The sequence below is a fragment of the Mycteria americana genome, chromosome 9, assembly GCF_035582795.1.
Source record: "Mycteria americana isolate JAX WOST 10 ecotype Jacksonville Zoo and Gardens chromosome 9, USCA_MyAme_1.0, whole genome shotgun sequence".
In the NCBI taxonomy this organism is placed as follows: Eukaryota; Metazoa; Chordata; class Aves; order Ciconiiformes; family Ciconiidae; genus Mycteria; species Mycteria americana.
The window spans coordinates 1,857,046-1,876,983 of NC_134373.1; the positions used below are offsets into that span (position 1 = coordinate 1,857,046).

At 53.1% G+C, this 19,938-nt stretch overlaps 1 protein-coding gene across 3 annotated transcripts in view; it reads right to left on the minus strand.

Moving 5' to 3' along the window:
* Positions 1-8,527: 8,527 nt before the first annotated feature.
* SH3BP4 (SH3 domain binding protein 4) overlaps positions 8,528-19,938 on the minus strand; it is a 37,743-nt gene continuing 26,332 nt past the window's right edge. For all 3 annotated transcript variants that reach the window (XM_075511452.1, XM_075511451.1, XM_075511453.1), the window contains 3 exons: positions 17,390-19,752; positions 9,955-10,143; positions 8,528-9,720 (listed from right to left, as the gene is read on the minus strand). In XM_075511452.1, the coding sequence (XP_075367567.1) occupies positions 9,496-9,720; positions 9,955-10,143; positions 17,390-19,752 (2,777 nt within the window). In that variant the 3' untranslated portion in view covers positions 8,528-9,495. The remainder of the gene's footprint in view (positions 9,721-9,954; positions 10,144-17,389; positions 19,753-19,938) is intronic.

A 19,938-nucleotide genomic window follows, 5' to 3' on the forward strand; every position in this document is an offset into this window, starting at 1 on the left:
AAACCCCTTAATTTCAGATCAGATGAACAGAATTTAAAAAAAAAAATCCCAATTGCAGCTGTTCAGGTTGGTTTGTTTGTTTTGGTTTGGTTTTTTTCAACTCAAAACCTCTTGTGTAGGTGGAGGAAAGGAGCTAAGAGAAAGGGAGGAGGATACAAAGTGCCCATCCCATGGCTTTCATTTCGGAAAGATCTCTAACAAAGCTGAAGAGAAACAGCAGCAGAAACCAAGTATCCTCCTCCTCCTCTCCTTTTCCCTTTGCTCTCCTTAGCCTCAGCTAGTTTGTCCCACTCTTTATTTTCCCTTGGCTTACCAGAAAAATAAGGAGGAGAGAGGGGCCTTAGGGGTCATGTAGGGCTGGGACTGGACAGCCGTCGTGTCGTGTCCAGGTTCAGCTGTGCCCAGCAGAGGACACTACGATATCGCTAACAGGAGGGAGCAAGGAAAAGGCCATCCTTCCCTGCCAAGCCAGCCAGCTGGGCCGGTGGAAGTCGATGGCGACCTATTTATCCGTCTGTGCTCCAGGAATACAGACCCTGCTGCAAAGAGATCATTTTCAGAGCGAATTAGGAGCCAAACTGCGTGGGACAAGCAGCTTCGGTGCAGAGGAGGGAGCCGGAGGGGCTGCAGTATCACCACGGCACAGCCTGCCCAACCCTTCTCAAGGGAAGAGTTACTCTGGGGATGCCGTCCCCTCTTATCACCCCTGAATCAGGTTCCATATAGAGCCCTGCTGCCCCGAGGGCAGAGAGGGCAGAGAGGGCAGAGAGCCCAAGCCCCTGCTACCGTTACTGGGAGAAAGAGAAACCATTGCCACGGTGCATTTCTAAGCAACAGAGCCGAGATTGGGCCACTTCCCAAAAGGGGAAACTGAGGCAGGGCCAGCCGTTGCTCCTCTCCCCGAGCTGCGCAGATTCCACATCGCCCCAGGGCTCCAGGCACCGCAGCCTGAGCTTTTCCAGCCAACCCTCCACAGCTCTGCTTTTAAACCCCTGCCATAAGACAGCAGCCAAAATCCCTTTGCTGCCCTTGGCGAAAGGAGCGGCACAAATACCTCCCACCTCCGGCAGCCTCTCAGCATTGCCGAGCGCTCCCGTAGCTCCCCTGCGGAGCTGCGAAAGGAGAGGAGAGCTGTTGTTTTCCGCTCCCACCCAGGGACTTTTTTAGTGTTTATTTTATTTTTGCCTGGATTTTAACATCCAGGCTTGCAACAGTAGGGCTGGGAAAAAAAAAAAAACCAGCAGTGCAAGCCAGTGCTGCTCCTGGCTCTTCTGGTGACCCTCGGATGCCCCTGGGTGCAAAACATGGGTGAGAGCCCCTTGGGCTTCGGGACGGGGGTGTCCTGGGGACACAGCAGCCCTGGCTCCGATGGGAGGGTGCAGTCGGCATCTCTCGCTGCTTCCCACCAGCCAGACCGCGGGAAATGACAGGAATTGCTGACATTTTTCTGCAGCCACAGGGTTTCTGCAGCCTCACCCCAGCCCGCCAGTCCCCAAGGGCAATGGCGAGGTTTTTCCACTGCCATGGGAGCTCCAGGCAGCTCTCGGGCTCCTCCACCTCCCCGGTGCGTGGGCCCAAGAAGACCCCTGGCCCGCAGGGACAGAGCGCTCAGAGGGGACTCGCCCCCTCGCAAGACACGCTGAGAAGTTCAATATGCTCCTTATTCAAGGGCAGAGCAAGAAACAGCAGCGACCTGCAAAGGAGCACTCCCTCCTCTTCCTCCCCTGCGCAGGGGTCCCAGGGCCAGACACCTGCAGATGGGTCCCCGGTGCTGCCTTGCCCTGCGCACTCCCACTCGGATGCTCGTGCTCAGCCCTGCAATTACTTGATTTTTTAAATTTTTTTAAAGATCTATCTTTTGGGTGGCTTTGTAAAAAGTAAACACGTACTGCTGCCGGCAGCCAGCCATCACCCCAGTTTGGGGGGTTTCACAGGAGCTCCCAAACCCCCTCTTTCAGCCTTGTTTCCCACTGTGGGGAAGCACTGAAAGAGCAGGATGAGCAAATGTGGTGTGCGTGCCCACTTCCCTGAGGAGTGCAGATGAGGGATGCCGACCTGCCAGGAGCAGCACCGGCCTCATTTAAAAAAAAAAAAAAAAAAAAAAAAAAAATCCCCAAACCACGTGGACCCACAAACAAGGCTGCTTTGGGGCTGCAGATGCAATGACTGCGATGGTGTCCAGAGCCCTGCCCTCCTCCCCGAAAGCCTGGGGAGCAGCGCAGGGGTAATGCTGATGCGGGCGGCACCACACGGCCCCCCCCAGTCCCTGCGTGAGGTTCCCCCACGCCATGCCTGGGCCCCACATGGTTCTCCAGAGCTATCCCAAAGCTGGCTCTGCTCCCTGCAGCATCCCGGTGGGCGAGCTCTACCCCGCAGCCCGGGGCTCGGCACCGGAGATGCCCCATGCCGTGGCACGCCGCGTGACGGCCGGCTCTGGTCCCCGGCGCTCGAGGATGGCAGGGAGCTGCCACTAGCAAGCCAGGTCCTTTTGGCTGGAGCGGCCACGCAGGTCTCCAATTAATTATCACCTGCAGAGGTGTTTTTAGGAGTTATTTATAGGTGAGCGTGATGAAACCTGGGGAAAGCAATTGCCAAAGTGAACCAGGCACAAAAGGCAGGACAGCCTCTCCCCTCCCCGGGGAGGAACGTGCCCTGCTGAACCCAGAGAGGGAGCGAACTGCTCCGGCTTTAGCATTTAAGCTCAGTGAGCCAGGTTAAGCCCATGTGGCAGCTGGGCTCAGTCCATAGCTTGGTCCATAACCCTGCTGCTCCCAGCGCCACAGGCTGCCGGCATTTACCAGGCTTACAAAGGAAAGAGAAGACAAAATCTCCATCCACAAAGGTTTCCTCGCCACCTGAGCCAGCTCAGGATGCTGGTATTTCCAGGAGAGGTGATGCTGTCTCCAACCTCATCTTTCCCAGAGCAAACTCCTGCCCTGCCTGCGGCGGGTGTCACGCCTCACCCTAACCGTCACGGAAAAAGCTGCTGTCGCGGGATTCTGCTTTGACAGGTGCTGGCGAGCGCTCCCAACATCAACCCCCTTCCTATTAAGGATGAGTGAAAGGTTTCATAGGCCAGATCTGATTGCTTGGGATGATAAAAGCAAGTCATCAGCACAGGCTGCTCAGGCATCAGCAAATCCCAAATCCCCCCCCCCCCCCCCCCGGCAGATACTGGCTGGCTTATCTAACCGCATGACCTCTCTTCAAAAGCCAGCCTGAACAAACGGAGCAGATTTCTTCCCTGCAATGCTACCGGCCCAGATGATCTTGGGGGGCACATGGTCCCCCCCTTCGCTGGGGCAGATCCAAGCAAGCTGCATCTGTTACCAAGCATCGCTCTCCGACTCATCGCTTCTCCCAGCGAGGGACCGGACCGCATCCCAGCGACTCGCTTTGTACCGGATGAGACTTCACAAAGTGTCTGCTGGAAGCTTTCATTAACGTTCGGTGGGGGGTAATCAAAGCAGGGCAGGAACCCAAGGTTCGTTATCTTCCGGAGGCTGCTGAAGAGACAGTGGGGCCGTCCTTTGGGTTTTGGCCACGAATGGTTGGTCCGAACGCCTTGGAGGGGTGGGTGCGAGATGATTTCAGCATACCATGGGGGAGGCTGCGGGATGGATTTGGTGATGGGCAGGGGAAGGAAGGGGAAACCACAACCAGCGGCGCTCCTGACGTCGAGCGAGTCTGTTAAACAGTGACAAAAATAAGACGTTCATCTCCCCAGCCAGAGGCTCCTTCCTTTTCATGTAGGACGTCAGGGTCCTCCCACCCCAAATCAAACAATCAGTCGCCCCTTGCAGAAGTAACCACCCAGCGAGCGAAGCTTGCCCCTCTTTTGGCCAGGTTTCACTGCATACAGCCTTTGGGACAAACACGCCTTTAGATTCTGCTTTCCGCCCCCCCCCATTATAATAAAAGAGCCCACGTGTGTCATTTGTTGCTTGGAAGTCCCTGAATTCCACTGATGGATTAAGCCTGCCGAGTCGTGAAGAGGCGAGCCCCAGGGGAAGCTTCGTGTAAAGCCCGTCATCCAAAAAAAGGGCTTTCGATCAGAGGCGTGAGCGGGTCACGCCGCAATGGGAGTTACATTTCCAGAGACAACGTCCATCTCCGTTAATTTACAGTCATCCAAGCCCACGTTTTATGAGGGATCAAGCCTGACTAAGTTGACTTGGGTTATTAAGGTGGGAAGGTTATGAGTCCAGCAGACAAGGAAACCCAAACCTGGGACTGCTGAGCCAGATGTGCCTGGGATGCCGGCGGAGCCCAGCACCCAGGGCAGAAGTCCAAGCGATGCATCATGATCCTCGCTGAAGGTGTTTTCTACCACGGTTTTCCATAAAGCAAACCATCGCGCCTCCACCTGCCACGGGGGATACGGCCATCAGAGGAGGGCGGATGCAGGAGAGAGCACTGGGAACGATGGCCTTTTGGTGGCAAAAGAAACCTGCCAACAAGAGGAAGAGGTAGGAGCGGCCCTTTAACCAACTCCTCTCCTCCAAGCGCTCATGACCAGCTCCTCACGTTGCAAGCCAAGGGTGTCCTGACAGCAAATAATCCACAACAAGCGTTTAATTGAGAGCTGGGAAGGAAGCAAAGCAATTGATTTTCAGCAGGGATTTCTAGGGATGAAAACAGATGCGCGGAGACCTCCGGGGTCTTTAATCAGAGACTCCAGTTTTCATTGCAAACTGCGCTGGCCGTACGGACTCCGAGAGCTGGCGAGGACAAAGCAAAAATCATAGACACAGCAGCTTTTCTGTACAGACACTGATAACCCAGAGGTGACTTTTCTTTCTCCTCCCCTTCTGGCATATCTTCTTGAGTCATTTAGCGTCGAGCTGAGCTGATACAAGATGATCATTCAATTTTGATGGCTGAAGTAGAGGAGAAAATGATGCGAATGCATTTCCGAGGTGACCTGTGCTGAAGCATGTTGTTCCCTTGATTGGCCCGAGGAAAAAAAGCCAAACCATTTCCTTGAATTATTAGAGGGACTCAGTCAGCAGTGAAGCAGCTAATGGGGAACTGCCCAAATCGGATGGCTACTGTCCTTCGTGCCCAGACCACGTCGGAGCGAGGTGGCACATGGTGAGGCATCCACGATGGGGCATCACCCACACCCATCCCAGCGGTGAACCTGCAGCGCCGGGGCAGCCCGGAGGGGACCGATAACCCCAGCAGAAACCAACCCTTTCTGCAAATAACTCAGAAATAATTCAGAAAACACCACAGCAGACCATCGGTGGGACATCATCTCACACGTGCTCCCTTTTTGCTTTCTCGCCAGGCGTACCCGTGCCGGAGGATGGGGTTTTGTGCCATGCTACGTTGTGACGCTCCCGACATCGGCCGCCGCCCCAGCCATGGGTTACTGGCACTGACCAGTTTCACAGAGGAAAGGAAACAAGTAAGGACGGGCGGCTGAGTTACGAGCCCTTCTTACCAGCAGAGACTTGCTAGCAACTGGAAATGAGGGGAAAGGCAGGCAATGCGATACACAGAAATCTGCAGGTTTCAAGGAAGCAAGCCAATGCATCGTTATTGGACGAGCAGATCCATACGTGTAATCTAATCCAGGATCATTACTCCCCTGTTTTTATTCCGGTTTACGCACATCTCAAAGCATGCGTATCTGTGCAAAGCAAGCAATGAGCTGGTCTAGGAAAGCGTCTGCAGGAAACCATCTGTAGGAAACACCAGAGGGCTGAGAAGCGGCAGCAGCAAGTAAAATAATGGCTCAGCTGCATCATGCCCCCGGTTACAATAGCGGTGGCCAAGCCTTTGGGCTGCAGCAGTGCTCACGCTGTAGCCCTGCTCTCTCCAGGGAGCCTCAACTGGGGTCATGAATTGACTGAAGCCCCAAGAGCCCGGACGGTGTCCAAACCACAGTCCAAATCCCGCGACGGCCACGGGGCCAGGCACCAAACCGAGCGGGGACGATGCAGCGAGGGCTGAGCGAGCCCGGGCTGGAGGAGCGTACCGGCGGTACGTCCACCGCCCTGCTGTGGAGGCCAACACCCTCCTGAAGGTAGGGCTGAAGAATTAAAGGGGTTAGATGGGAAAATACCTGCTTGGGAAACAAGGGACTGCTGAGATCAGGAGACAAAAGGAGGACAGCCCACAGCTGGCTCCTGGTGCATCATCCCTGGAAGAGTCTGGGAAGAACTTGCTTGCTCATTCCCTTTGACAATGCAAAGGGATGCTTGGTATGCTCCTTAGCTCATGAGTTCCACAAAAAGGGTACTTACTTATTGTTTTTCCCTGCTCTTTTCATCTTCTCCTTGGTTTTGCTTTGGAAATCAAGTCACATGATGCCGAGAAGGAAATTTCCAGCCTCTTTCCATGAGCCAGATGGCCTGGTATCAGCAGGGTCCGGTACCCAGCTCCATGCATTCATTAGCCACCAGCGTGCATCGTCCCGCAGGCTCATCCTCCTTGGAAGGAGGGCCTGAGGCATTCAGGAGAGGACACAGTAACACCCCCCCAGGCACGGGTGAAGCAGCGGGTGCCAAGCAAGGGCCAAGCACGTCCTTGCGTGCGACACATCCTCCTTGCCACCCACCAGGTGCAGCGGTCCTGGCTCAGCAGCCCAGAGGTGCCTCCCCATGCCGGACAAGATGTGTTTACCAAAGATGGAATCAAACCATCGTGTCTCCTCTTCACCCTCGGCAAACGGAAGCTACAGCCAACTATCTCAATATTTCACTTTCACGGCTTGAAATCTGAACCGTTCATATCGGGAGCACCACAACCGCCTTGGATAAATACAAGGAATTTTTTTTTCTCCATTCAGAAAACAACCAGAAAAACATCTCCGCACCAAAACAAATCCTGCAACCAGATCTTCTCCCGCTTCACAAAGTTTCTTACCTGGTGCTCGAGCATAAGCAGCACCCTGAGAGGCCAGACGGTTTCCAGCGACTTTCCCCCAGAGAGGGCGGGATGGAAAGGCACGGAGAAAGAGGATCGGATCGAGATCAGCCCCAGAGGACCACCGGCTCTAGGTGTGGAAACGTGCCGCGAGAAACACGTCATTCGCACGGCGGAAAACCCACTAAATTAATCGCACGCATCCAAGCTGCTTTGAGATGAAGAGACAACAGTAGATGACGTCTACTCGGGAGCACTGGAATAGTAACAGCTTTAATCGGAGTACTTTTTTCCCCAAAATTTTTTTCTTTAAAAAAGAAAAAAAAAAAGGAACATTAAACAGTAAAGTACAACAACCAGTTACTGCACGAAGGGCGATAATGCAAAGCCCCGACGGAGCTTTTGGAGAAAGGCCTGACGTTTAGCGGGCAGAAGGCATCCGAAGGACGCATGCCCAGTCCCGGCACGTGAGGAGGGGCTGGGTTTTGGAGCAAGGACAGGGACAAATGCAGCGGTCACCCCACCGGCTCCGAAACGTGCCGGCTGTGCCGGCTGTGCTCCCGCCGTCAATGAGCTGAGCACGGTATGTTTTAGGCTGTTGCTGAAATGTTAAGCTGGGTATATGGAGTACCTGAGGTAGTTAGAAAAACCGAGGGGGGGTTAAAAAAAAAAAAAAAAAAGCTGAAATTATTCAGGGACATTCCTGAAACACAGGAGGCTCAAACTTCTGCCCTCGCCCGCTGCTGACGCCCTCGGGGTCCGCCGTGCGGCTGCTCTGCAGAGCCCCAGCCCCCGCGCGGGACCGACCCCTCCGACGGCACACGCTGCTTCGGAGAACAGCAAAACCAAGGTTTGGGTAAAACCCCAGGAGAAAGCCGTCCCTCTGCCTGCAGGCGCGCTCTGGCAAGAGGTATTCCTTACTGCAATGGAGATTTTTTGCTCGTGCATGGAAAAATGTGCTCTTAGGGAAAGAGAAAGGGGACGCGTAGTGGGCTCGGCTGCTGCCGGACCCTCTCTCTGTGCTACGTTAAGTTGCATAGGAAACTCCTTAAAGCCCCTGAGGAGAAATTTAAGGTGCTATTTACTTCTTGTGGGGTCTGTTGAGAGTGATCGTTTCTGGGGACATGATTTCGGGAAGAGGAAAGGAGACCGGGCCCTCCCGAGGCCGCCATGCCCGTGCGATCTGCCAGACGCCTTTCCCGTTCTTTTTCTTTTTTTATTAACCTGAAAGAAAATCATCCTTTAACAATACCTTTCTGGGGTAGCAGCGTTTCACTATAAAGAGACTTTGCACTCAAAATAATCTTTCTGTGCAAAAATATTTCCCTCCCATGTAAAATATTTGAAAGCTGGGGAGCTGGAGGAGGAGGGGAGGTCATTTAAAAGACTCGGCTATAAAACAAGCGGGGAAAAATACGGGCACGCGGAGCTGCAAATATTTAGCTCGATGGCACCAGGTTTATAGCAAAGACTATTTACAAGTTAAACTGGACTTTAGGAGCCTCGAAGAGCCCCGCTCAAAGGCCTCCGAAATCAACGGCGATGAGTGTTAAGTCACATAACACATCTGGAACATCTCCAGTGAGCTCGGATTTCAGATTAGGAGAAACATTTTCTCTTGTCCTTTTTTTTTTTCGTGTGTGTGTGTGTGTGTGTGTGTGTGTGTGTGTACAGGGATATTGACGGCAACAATTCCCTCCCCTTTTCTGGCCTCTTCCCCACAGCAGGAGCATCCGGAGGAGCAGCCCAAGCAGTCTGAGCCACCCTCACCCTCTCCTGGTCTGTCTCCCAAGGAGGGCTCTGCTGAACCCCAAACCTCCAGCTTCTTCCAGAGATGTCCTGCAGCACCCGGGCAGGATGAAGCACAAGGGGCAGCGGCCGCTTTTCCCGGTTAAAAACGGTACCCGTGCATCTGAAAACAGGCAATGAGCTTCTCCCTGCCTGCCAGGGAGAAAACGCCTGGTTGCAGAGACATGAAAATAACACAAAAATCAACCAAATGGTTCACAGGGCCTGTGAATAAAAAAAAAAACCCTCCTTTTTTGGTGCAAGACGCTTGTTGAGCTGAGGATACCCCGAGCTCATACGGTGCTTTACAGTCACGTCTGGTAGTCTGCCAAAGCCTGGCCGTGGGGGAGGGCATGTACTGTGCTTCCTCTTAAAATACGTATTTACATGACTCAGGTTCGTCTCAAAAACGATAATTTAAAAGCGGTTTCTACAATGTAAAAAAAAAGCCACAGCTTCCCCCCAAAGTGGTTACAGCCTTTACTGCTCGTTACAAAAATTAGACTTTTATTTGTAAATGCCTAAAAAATGTGATCTCTTTTGTGATCCCTCCCCACCCTCTTGCCCCCTTTAAAGTTTTTTAGTAAGAAATAGTTTAACTGGTATCAATGCCGTATGAAAAGCCATCCCCCTCTGGATGCCTTCCCATCAAGGAGGGATGTCTCCTGCCGATTTCCAGTCCCGGTGTAGAACTTGCAAACTTTGGCCTCTTAAAACCCGGGGAGAGCAACCTCCGCTTCTTTTTAAAGTCAACTGCTTAAAAAAAAGGGGGGGGAAAAGCACAGAAAAAACCCAGCAAACGAGATGTGGACAAAAGCATCGCCGCAGGAGCTAGATGGCAAAATCCTCGTGGTCTTGCGGGCTGAAGGCAGCTGCCCGCAGCATGTCCAAGGAGTTGACGAGGATCAGGGTGCCGGTGAGATGCTTCCAGCGCTTGGTGATGGGGTTTTTCATCTTGTCCAGCCCCGTGTGCAGCTCCTGGATCACATCACGGTAGCTGTCACCCATCTGGCTGCTCCAGGTGAGAAGGAAATCGTAAGCTGGCTTCCACATGGCCTGCGGTGATGGGGCAGAGGAGATCAGAGCTCAGCCGGATGGCCAGTGAGCAAGTGATGCCGTCCCCAACACACCCCCATCCCAGAACGAGCACATTCCCGGGGAAAAACACCCCCAAATTTCCCCAGCACACCCAAATCCCTTTTATCCCCCAAAGGTGCTCCAGAAGAACGTGCTCTGGAGGTACCTACAACCCTAGGGGACCCACGGAGACCGAAACCCATCTGCTCTCACCTCGCTGTCCACCGCTCCCGTCTTGTCCCGGTGTGGGGCCTCGTAAGCATCCATCTGCTGCTTGGAGACCTTGGCAAGCTTCTCGGCAAGCTCCCTCCAGCGCTGGGCCACCTCCACTGCTGTGGTCAGCAGCACAAAGTCCTGGATGAGCCGGACGACCAGCCCCTGGCAGTCCATTTTCAGCAGAGCCTGAGGGACAGTGGTGAAAACCAAACCAGAGAGTTAAGGCGGGTGGTAGATGGCAGGCGACCAGGGGACCGTACAGGGAAGTCCCTCAAGAAGCCACCCCAGAAATCCTCCCACCCCCTTTCTGGCAACAGCCGGTGAAATTAGGCCACCAGGCTCGACAGAGGAGTAATCCCATTAGTTGAACAAAGCGCCCTACCCCTGTTCAACGAGGCTTGCAGCCTGGGCTGGCCAACGCAGCCTTGTTTTCCAGGCCACCCCTCAAGACGTTCAGGCACCACCATAAGCAGTTTAAAGCATCCCAAGGGCTGGGAAGAACAGATGCCTTCAATCAAGGCCACTAATCCAGCGCGGTCCGTGCAGCTTGCCTCCCCGAGCCTGGAGGAGCACCATCCTTCAGCACGGACGGGTGGGCACGGGCCAGAACATTTTGGGACAAGACCTGGACATCAGCCTCGGGAGGAGAGAGGCTGGGGTGAGACCTGGGAGAAGGGCCAGTTAGCAGCAGTACAGGACCATCGCTTGGCTTGGGATGTTCTTGCTCCTCTCACCGCCCCTCTGCCTCCCCGTGCCCGATCAGAAACCACCTCCTTCTGCATCCCTTATTGACCTAAAAGCTGAGATTTTTCTGCAAATGGCTTTGAAGAAGTGGGGAAGAGAAACTGCAGCAGTCACAGTTTTCTAGCTAGCCATAACTTAGCCAGGAAAAAAAAAATGACAGAGCAGCGTTAGCTCCTGTCTTTAGGCACCAAATGACATTAACATCTGCTCAAAGTGGAAAGCAAGTTGCAACAGGGGAAAGCCCACAATGCAGCCCAGGAAAGGAAGGGTTTAAGTGGCAATTATCAGAGGACCAGATCTGACCGAAAGAATCAACACCCCACTCACCAGGGCTCCCCCATCCTCTGCCAGAGCCCATGGACCGCAACAGCCTCAGCAGCAACCCCAGTCCCTGGACAAATCCCACCTCGAGCCTCAAGCGGCTACAGAAAGGTGGTTTATATTACGAAACTGGCATCCTCTTTTTAAAACGTGGAAACCAAGCAAACAGACCCCAGACCATGCCCTGGGCAATAGTTTGCTGAGGACCCTCTTGTTCTCCTGCGGCCAGACCCCGAGTCGTGGCACCAGCGGCCTCAGGATGGTGGCTCCAGGATGGGTGAACACCAAGGGATCGGTGTTTCAACAGGGTGTCCCACTTCAGTAAAGGCAAAGCACAGCTCAGGGAGGAAGGGGACAGCTCCCGAGGGATGCTGAACACCAGCGAGCACCCAAGGAACCACGCTGGCACCCACGTCCCCGTTGGGAACATCACCCACACCTTCACAACAGCACAGGGCCGGTTATTACAGAAACCGTGGATGTGGTGGTCCACACGCAGCCAGAATCCTCCCGCCTTCTGCTGCCATGGGTCCTGACACCCTCTCCTGGCACAGGGGGGTCTGGGCAAACCCCAGCTGGTGCGGCTCTGGGGCAGAAGGAGGGTTAAATCCTTGCATAGGCGGTTTCACAGGCACACTTGGGGGAAGATGAGAACATCTGAAACCACTCCAGCAATTTGCAAAGCAAATGCATGTTGATTTTTCCCTTATCTGTTCCCCCCCCCCCCCTCCCCCGCTTAAAGCTGGGCTCGAATCTAATTACAGCCGCAGACCGGCTTTTGTTTGCTCCTCCAAAGTGCTTGTGTACCAGCCGGAGAAGTAATAAACCCTCTTGTTAAGCAAGCAAGGAAAATACATTTAAAAGAGCATTTTTTTTTTTTAAGAAAGGGCTTTAAGAAGCATTTAGATCTCACACCTGTGCCGTAACCCACTCCGCGGAGCAGAGCACTCTGTGCCCAGCTCTCCAGCAACGCTACCTTACCACCCAGCCCGCGGCTTCATCACCCCCTCCTCTGCAGGCGGAGCATTCGGATGGTCCTAAGGAAGGGCAGATTTAGCATCCTCAAACCTGTGTTTCCAGGCGGCTCGATTGCCTGCGTGCAAACCTTGAAACAACCTGGTAATTAGCAAAGCAGGCTAAATGAGCCACTCTCATCTCTTGCTGGAGGCCGAGCAGGTCTGAGGCAGCAGAGGAGGCCACCGGGAGCAAACTGAGCCGCAGGGGTTCAGGATAGAGCTGCAGGAGACAATTCTCCCGTTCCTTCTGCTGCTCGACTCGATGTAAACAAGAAAACAGCATCAAGTAAAGCAGCTGGGAGGCCATGTAACTGAGAACTGCACGAGCGCTTGAAGCAACAGCTTTGGAAGAGACTGATTGCTCCCCACAGTGCAGCATATTAACTCTGAAACCTACTGATGGCCACAGAACCACCTACCTCCTGTACTTTGCCCCTGGTGATTTGAGCTGGGGAGGCTCAACATGCACACTATGGGCTGGGGAAAATGTGGGCGAGTGGGCAGAGGTGATGGGAGATGGGGACAGCACCAAAGCCAGGCGGGGACAGGGTACAAGAAGGACACACAGCCACTAAGGTCGGAGCCAAAGGGGGAATATTAGTGCTAACAGCGAGACACTTTTTTTGGCCTGGGCACAGCTCGCTCCCTCTGTCACAGAAATATATGAAATGCCCACGGGCATGGGGCTCTCCTGGAAGCCCTGACTGCCTGGCTGGGGTTGGCAGGGCTCACAACAGATTTAATCCTCCAGTAGGCGCTTCTGGGATTACGCTACGATTTCTTTCCATCCTCCTCCCTCGCCCTGGACAAACCTCCCCGGATCGCTGGGTACACCCACCGCGTCTCCATCCCGCCATACCCAGCCGTGCTCCCTGCCAAGGCGTGACCTGGGCTGTGCCTTCCCAGTGCCCTCCAAAGCATTTATTAACCTCAGAGCGGCTCCAAGCCTGCTCCACCAGACAAGCGCACAGCAAAGGAGATGGTTTGATATTCAAATCCCAGTTCAAAGCAGTGCAGAAGCGCTTCTACTTAAAAGGCATCCAGGGGAGGCCGAATTTGCATCCTGGCTCTGAAATGCAGAATCCCATTTCCCATCCTCTAACGATGGAAACCAGCATCTGGAAGAAAAGCAAGCCAAGCCAGAAGCAACAAGCAACCCCAAAAACCACCTGCAGATGCGCAGCCACCCCTGCCCGTGCCCATCACCACAACCTTCATGGTCCACTCCCGACCCCGCGAGCCTCCAGCCCTGCTTGCTCTCCCATGCACAAATACGCAGCCGCTCTGCGGTACAGCCCTGACTCCCACGTGCTCCAGGAGGAGCCATCTGAGCTGGGGGGGTCTTGTTTCTTCCCCATCTTTGGCCAAACTAAAGGAGTAAAAACCTTTCCCCTTTGCCCCAGGAGCAGAAAGCATCGCCAAGTTCATGTGTGCCCACCAAGCGTGGCGCGAGACCCACAAAGAAGCTGTTATGGAAATGGACTTTTTAAATTAATGACGGCTTTTTAAAATAGCATTTCAACTGGAAAGCACCCCAGGGGGTCCAAGTGTTATCAGGCATTAGTCACCCCCCTGAAACATGCGTAGGGTGTTTGGCGGGGGAAGCGGAGATGCGGTTACCGTAAGGAGCAATGTTTAGTGTCCCATTAACCGCTGCGGGGACGCGTGCCCGGGCAGGGACGTGTGCCCGGGGCAGCACCGTGCCGCAGCTCTCATCTAGCTCCCGTGCTCACAGCCCTGGGACCTCCTCAAACACGGGGAGAAAGGTGTCATTTCAGAAGAAGCGATGCCAAGTGCCATCAGCCAAGCGCAATCGCAGGCAGCTTTTTTTGCAAGAGCAAAACCGCATGGGAACAAGAGCACGGGGCCTGCAACTGCTGCACTGGGGATGGGAAGGCAGTGAAGATTTCCTGCCAGCCCCAGAGAATAAAAGCAGGTTGTGGAGCGAGGAGCCTGACAACACGACAGCTGAAAGGCATCAGTGGCATTTCTGCAGCTTTCTATTAATTGATAGGGGCACAGGGCAAGACTTACAAGTGTTGCGCATGAAAAGACCTTGCTGGAAGCTTGCAAGCAACTCCTCCTCCTCCTCCTTCTGTGCTGCAAGCAACTTGGCTATGCACGGACAAGCCACGTCCTACAGAAAACATCCCCACCAACTTCAGCACGGCGCAGCGTGGTTCCTTCGGGGAGCAACGTCCAGGATCTATACGTGTGGTGGGGATTTGTTCCCATGAAGGCAGAAGAGCGGCAGGAGTCTGGTTTTCCCCCCGGACCCAAATTCAGCACAGGGACTACCATTAGCCAGCAGATTGCTTTGGGATGGAGGAGCAAGAGGGGCCCAACATGAGCAACCTTGGGCTGGCCCGCCCCAGGTGTGCCAGCACAGGGTCCCAAGCAGCAGACACCCTGCTCTGCAGGACACGAAGGACTGCTCGAGCCCACCAGCAGCTCTTGGAGGTCTGCACGCACCAGGGACAAGCAGTATCTTTTGGCAGAAGAAAGGCAGCGTGCAGATACCTGCAGTCAGAACAAACGATAGAAAACAATGGGGGGGGCGACCCCATCATCATCTTCTGCATGATCTTTAGAAGCAGCCTGGAGAAGAAAGAGCTCATCGTTTCCACAGCTCTCTGCTGACAGGCCCAGTGGCATTCCCAGAAGACCCATGTTTTTCCCCAACAGCAGCGTCTGTTGGAAAGGATGATAAACGCTCTATAAAAGCACCATATCGAAAATCCAGAGAAAGAGAGAAATGCGGCGTCTCATCACAGATCTAACCCCAGCTCTCAAGAACCAGGTAGCGCAGTCACTGCATGGCCAGGTACCGGTGGCCCAGCTGCAACGAGGTCTTCTTGCATCCGTGCCCAGGCTTTTTTAGCAAGAGCATCTGCGTGCTGCCTACTTTCGATGGGCAGAGGGGAGGGAGGGGAGAGGTAGGTTTCTCCTTCTGATGTGATGACTAACTTCTGAGCAACATTCCCTCAGTTACCTTCACACGCCACTGCTAGTGCTAGATTAGAAAAATAATAATTAAGTGTAGATTACTTATTAACTAGTCATCACAACCGGGCTTTTCCATGCTTGGCTGCTGGTGCATGGGCTCTGCCACTGGGATCTTGTGTACTCAACACTGAAGTCAGATAAGCCTGCTTACTATTTCTCCCTTAACAGTCCCTTTGAGACGAGACAACCAACTTTAAGATGAAACAGCCAGATCAGAGCTTAATCCAACTGGTTCTTCTTGGCAGCAGATGCCAGAGAGTCCATTTGTTAGAAATAAAATCAGATTTAAACACAATGAGATACATTACTGCTCCTTTGTCACCCCCTGAAACATTTATTTCTTCAAAAAAAAAAAAAAACCAAAAGCAACAAAAATGACACTCAATCTAATTTCTCCATAAGCTAAGGAGGATTTGCAAGCAGCAAGGGGTTTAGAAGCAGCAGCACCTTCTGCCAGGAAGGGAGCTCATCCTTTATCGACAGGCTCAGAATCACAAAGAATAGGAAACAGAGCCAATGCTCAGGATTAGCCCCGATTCAAACAAGGAAAATAAAACCTGCTCTGGGACGCTGCACTCCAAGCATCCCTTGGGGAGCGGGACGTTTTCCTGCAGCTTACGGCCCTCCCCTTGAGTTAGCTGCTCCCTGAGTATCCAAGAGAGCCTTATCTTTCCCTTTGTCTCCCCGTTGAGGTCTGGCATGGATTTTCCATAACCTACAGACTGTCTGGGACCCCTGGAGACAAAGAGGATAGATAAAAGAAACGCTTACAGCTTTGCAAAGTGGCAAGGCAAACAGCACAAAGCCCTTGGAAGCATCCAGCAAGAGCAGCACAGATTTCGTCCCATCGCTCACCAAGGCTAATGATTAAAGGAGCAAACCCTCCCTTGGGGGAACCAAGGGGCCAGACATCAGCCCTGGCTACCACAGTGGGTATTTTCCCTTCCTGGATGGCCCCAGAAAGAAGAGACACAACCACATACGATGGCCAGAAGAACCCCTCAACAGAAGCAGCGTCGGTGGCATGACCTGGAGCCTGCATTTTACCGAAAGCCAAAGCTAAAACATTGCCCCGCGGGCCACAAAGTGGTACCCAGGCACCAGGAACTTGCTGGACAATATTTCCATGAGTAATGAAGGGCTCCATACTCTTCATAATGCCTTACACCTCGTACTCCATCCTCAAATTTGTCCCTTCTTATTAAAGGGAGTTTGGGAAATGAAATACTTCATTCGGCTCCAGTCCCCTTTACCCAGGCTGCCTACTCGTAATTTCATTTTGCGTGCTGCACGTTCCTGCCCTGCTGCCTGCACCCATCATCGCCAAGTGAAGCTTTCGCTATTCCTTAATTCAATTGGCATTTTAAACCACACGACTGGCTGTAACTCGGTTATCCTCCTTCTGTGGGAGAGACTGTTGAGAGGCGAGAGCTGCAAATCTCTTCCAGACATTTCGTCCTGTATTTTCTTTGGCTTACTGCCTACGAAATGCTAGAAATTATCATGGAGATGATTTCTTGTAGGAGACTTCCTAACGGCATCCTAGAAATACTCGAAGGCTGCAATTCCCCACACACCTTTTAGGACAGAAGCAAGCTATGCGTTTCAATTTGCAAACGCGATCCGCAGTTGGACGTAAAGCATCCCAGCTCAGAGGGGCCCTGGGTTTAGCTGCCGCTCAAAGAGAGATGGGGCAGACATAACCCGACATTATTATAGAGGACTTCGCGGTTGTTTCATGAAGGCAAAGGTGTAGCATCGTTCCTCAGAGCAGCTGTAAAACCCCTCCCTGGCACGCTTTGATACACTTAGCGATTCAAAAGTACATGAACTGAGAGGAGGCCCCCCCACCCCACTCCGTATAGGAAGAGCTTTTATGTTTCTTGCCCTTTTTCCAGTTTTCCATTTGACACTGGGGTTGAGGAGACCAGCAGCTCTTGAGTAATGCCTTGAACCGTGCATCATCTAAGGCTGAAATGTAAATACCCAGCAGCAGAGACCGGTTGAGTGTAGAAACACTGGACCAAAATCACCTTGATCTTGAGGGGCTTCAGATTAGCTACGTTCCAAAGCAAGCCTGTTTGCTGCCCTTACACAACATGTACCTATGGTATTTCACCCACTACGTTCCTCATTTATGGCCACGATCCCATTAAACCAGGAGCCCACCAACGCGTACAACCACAGGGCTGAACTTCCACCTGCCTGCGAGGAGCAGCCTACAGAAGACCTTAAAGATGGACTTTATTTTCTACAGACTGAATTAGGAAACTTCCACCTCCCGTTCACCCTAATCACTCTGCACGGCAGGGAATTAAGACGCCCTCGTCAGACCTCGGACTCACCGTCATCAGCTCCTTCTGGAAAGATTTCCTCTCCTTGTTCTCGGTGTTGTTGCAGTCTTCCTTCAGCTTCTCCAAGACGGAGGCCACTCGCTCTGGCTCGCTGTCCAACTCCGCTCGGCAGAAAAATGTGAGCGGCAAGTTCAAGTACCCCAGTGCATCGGCGAAGGACCGCCAGCTGCTGAGGTTCTCCATGAGCAGAGTCCTCACGGAGGCGTAGATGTAGGTCAGGAACTTGCAGGGCCTCAGGATCTGCTCAAGCAACAGGCTGGTGGTGAGATCTGGCCCAGAGAAGTAGCTAGGCTTGACCTTCCCAACCACCAGCACATTTTTGGTGTGCACAAGGCCTATTTTTCCCTGGTAGTAGCCAATATACCACTCCTTGGTCCACAGCTGCCCTTTCAACCTGATCTTCTCCTCACTGAGGAGGGCTATGACGTCTCCTTTCTTGTACTCCAGCAAATAGTGGTTCTTGCTTTGCCGCACCACTGTCTTCAGCAGCTTGCCGTACTTCAAGCTCAACACCGGCCGGTCCTGAAAAACTGGATACTTGGCGGTGGCAGCCAGAGGTGAAAGGATGATCTTTCCGACCTCGTTCTTCTTGAGGAACCGCCTCTGCCCCGTCGGTTTGATGGCACTTTTCGGAGGTGGTTGTGGCGTCTGGACGCAGAATTGGGTCAAAATGGCATCCTTGTCATCCTTGACCTGTATCCTTAGCGTGAAGTCTGAGAGCTCGTTGGGGTCGTGGGACGCAATAGGGAAGATAAGGCGGCTGACCTTGCCCAGCTTCATCTGGAAACCCCGCACAATTTTGGCTTGCTCGCTAGCTTTCACCTCGTAGTTGGTCATGTTGGAGAACATGCAGAGCTTGAGGTCCTGAGGCCGGGACAGAGCAAACTGATGCTTACCCCAGAGCTGGAGGGCAACAGGAGCCGGGCTGTGGGACTGTCTCGTGACCTCGTTCACCAGGAGAGTCTTGGGCGCGCATTCGTGCCCGAACATGGCCACGACGGTTTTAAAGGAAGGGTGAATGTGTTTTGGGCCGTAGACGCCAACTGTGATCTTCTTGCTGATGTAATCCCAAACGGTGTAAGGGTAGAGGATGTTCTGCCCCTGGGCTACAGCCGCAATGTACATGCAAGGCTCCAGGTTCTCCAGCTGCACCTGGATCGTGTCCCCATACGAATAGCTCAGCTGCATCGGCGTGTACGGCCCCTCTTTCATGTCGCTCCGCAGGCACTGCAGTCCTACCAAACTCTTGCTCATGATGTCATTCTTGACCTCTGCCGACACCTTCATCTCCAGGATGATGAAGGTTTTCACCTCCATGTTGCTGAGTTTGATCTGCAGGACCGGGCTGATGGTGCTGCACTTGTCACTGTTCAGCTCCAGCGGCGGATCCAGCATTGCTTTCATGGAGATCTGCTGCGTTTCCCCAGGGCACACGTGACCCTCTGGCACGTGGATGCTGATGTTGGTGTCTGGAAGCTGAACGGCTCCACCAGAGCTATCCAGCTTGCAGACAATGTTGGTCTCCACCGGTTGCGTCTGACCCCAGCCAGGATTTTGACCAAGCAAATCCAAGTCATGGCAAGACCGAGCCAGCTTCCTGTGGTTCAGCCACGCTGTCCTAAAATCTTCCCGGCTCTGGAACTGCTCAGGGGTGGGAGACTTCAAACCGCTGAAGAAACCTGATGATGCCGGAGCGTCCGACTTGGCTTGAAGAACGGACAGTTCAGACAAACTGTAGGAGCGTTTACTTCTGAAGAAGGGATTGTCCCTTTTCACAGGCTGTTCCAGATCCAGCCTGTTTGTGGATGGAAACTCATCAAAAATGTTACCCAGGCTGCTATTAGCGGCTGAACTGGAAACAGCTGAAGTAGGAGCCCCCGTGTCAAAGAGAAGCAAGTCAACAGCAACGTTGGAGTTGGACTCTTTGTCCGAGCTGGGCACTGTTTGCAAATTCCCGTTCAGAAAAGGGTTCGTCTGGACTCCGTTCAAGAACGGGTTGTTATTGTAGGCTTTCGCAGAGTTTCTTTTCACGTCAGTCCATTCTCCAAGCAGGTCTAACTCCTTGACCCCCTCATCGGGGCTCTCCAGTAGATTGTCTATCATCCCACTGTCCGTTAAGGAAGAGTTGCGGTAGTTTACAGGCTGGACGTAGGAGGAAGGGATGTAACCCATTTCCGTGGTGTTGTGAGCATACCACCACTCGCCTCCCGATGTGTCCAAGACATAAAGGTGGTCCCCCTTGGAGAACTTCAAAGTGGTGAAATTAGTCGGACAGTAATCTTTGATTGCTATTACTTCCTTCGCATTTCCAAAGGACGTGGGATTGTCAACCAGCAAGGCACTAGGAGAAGGCACTGCAAAGCCAAGAAAAACAGCACTGTAAGCAATCCACAAGACAGTCACAAATTACTTGCAATCATTTATTTCAGGTAAGCAATCTGCACTACTTTAAGTAGTGAAATAAGGTAGTTTTAAAGCCTCTCAAACCTACAGGTATTCCCCCCCCCCCCCCCCCAACATTTTTAAACAAAACTTCTCCC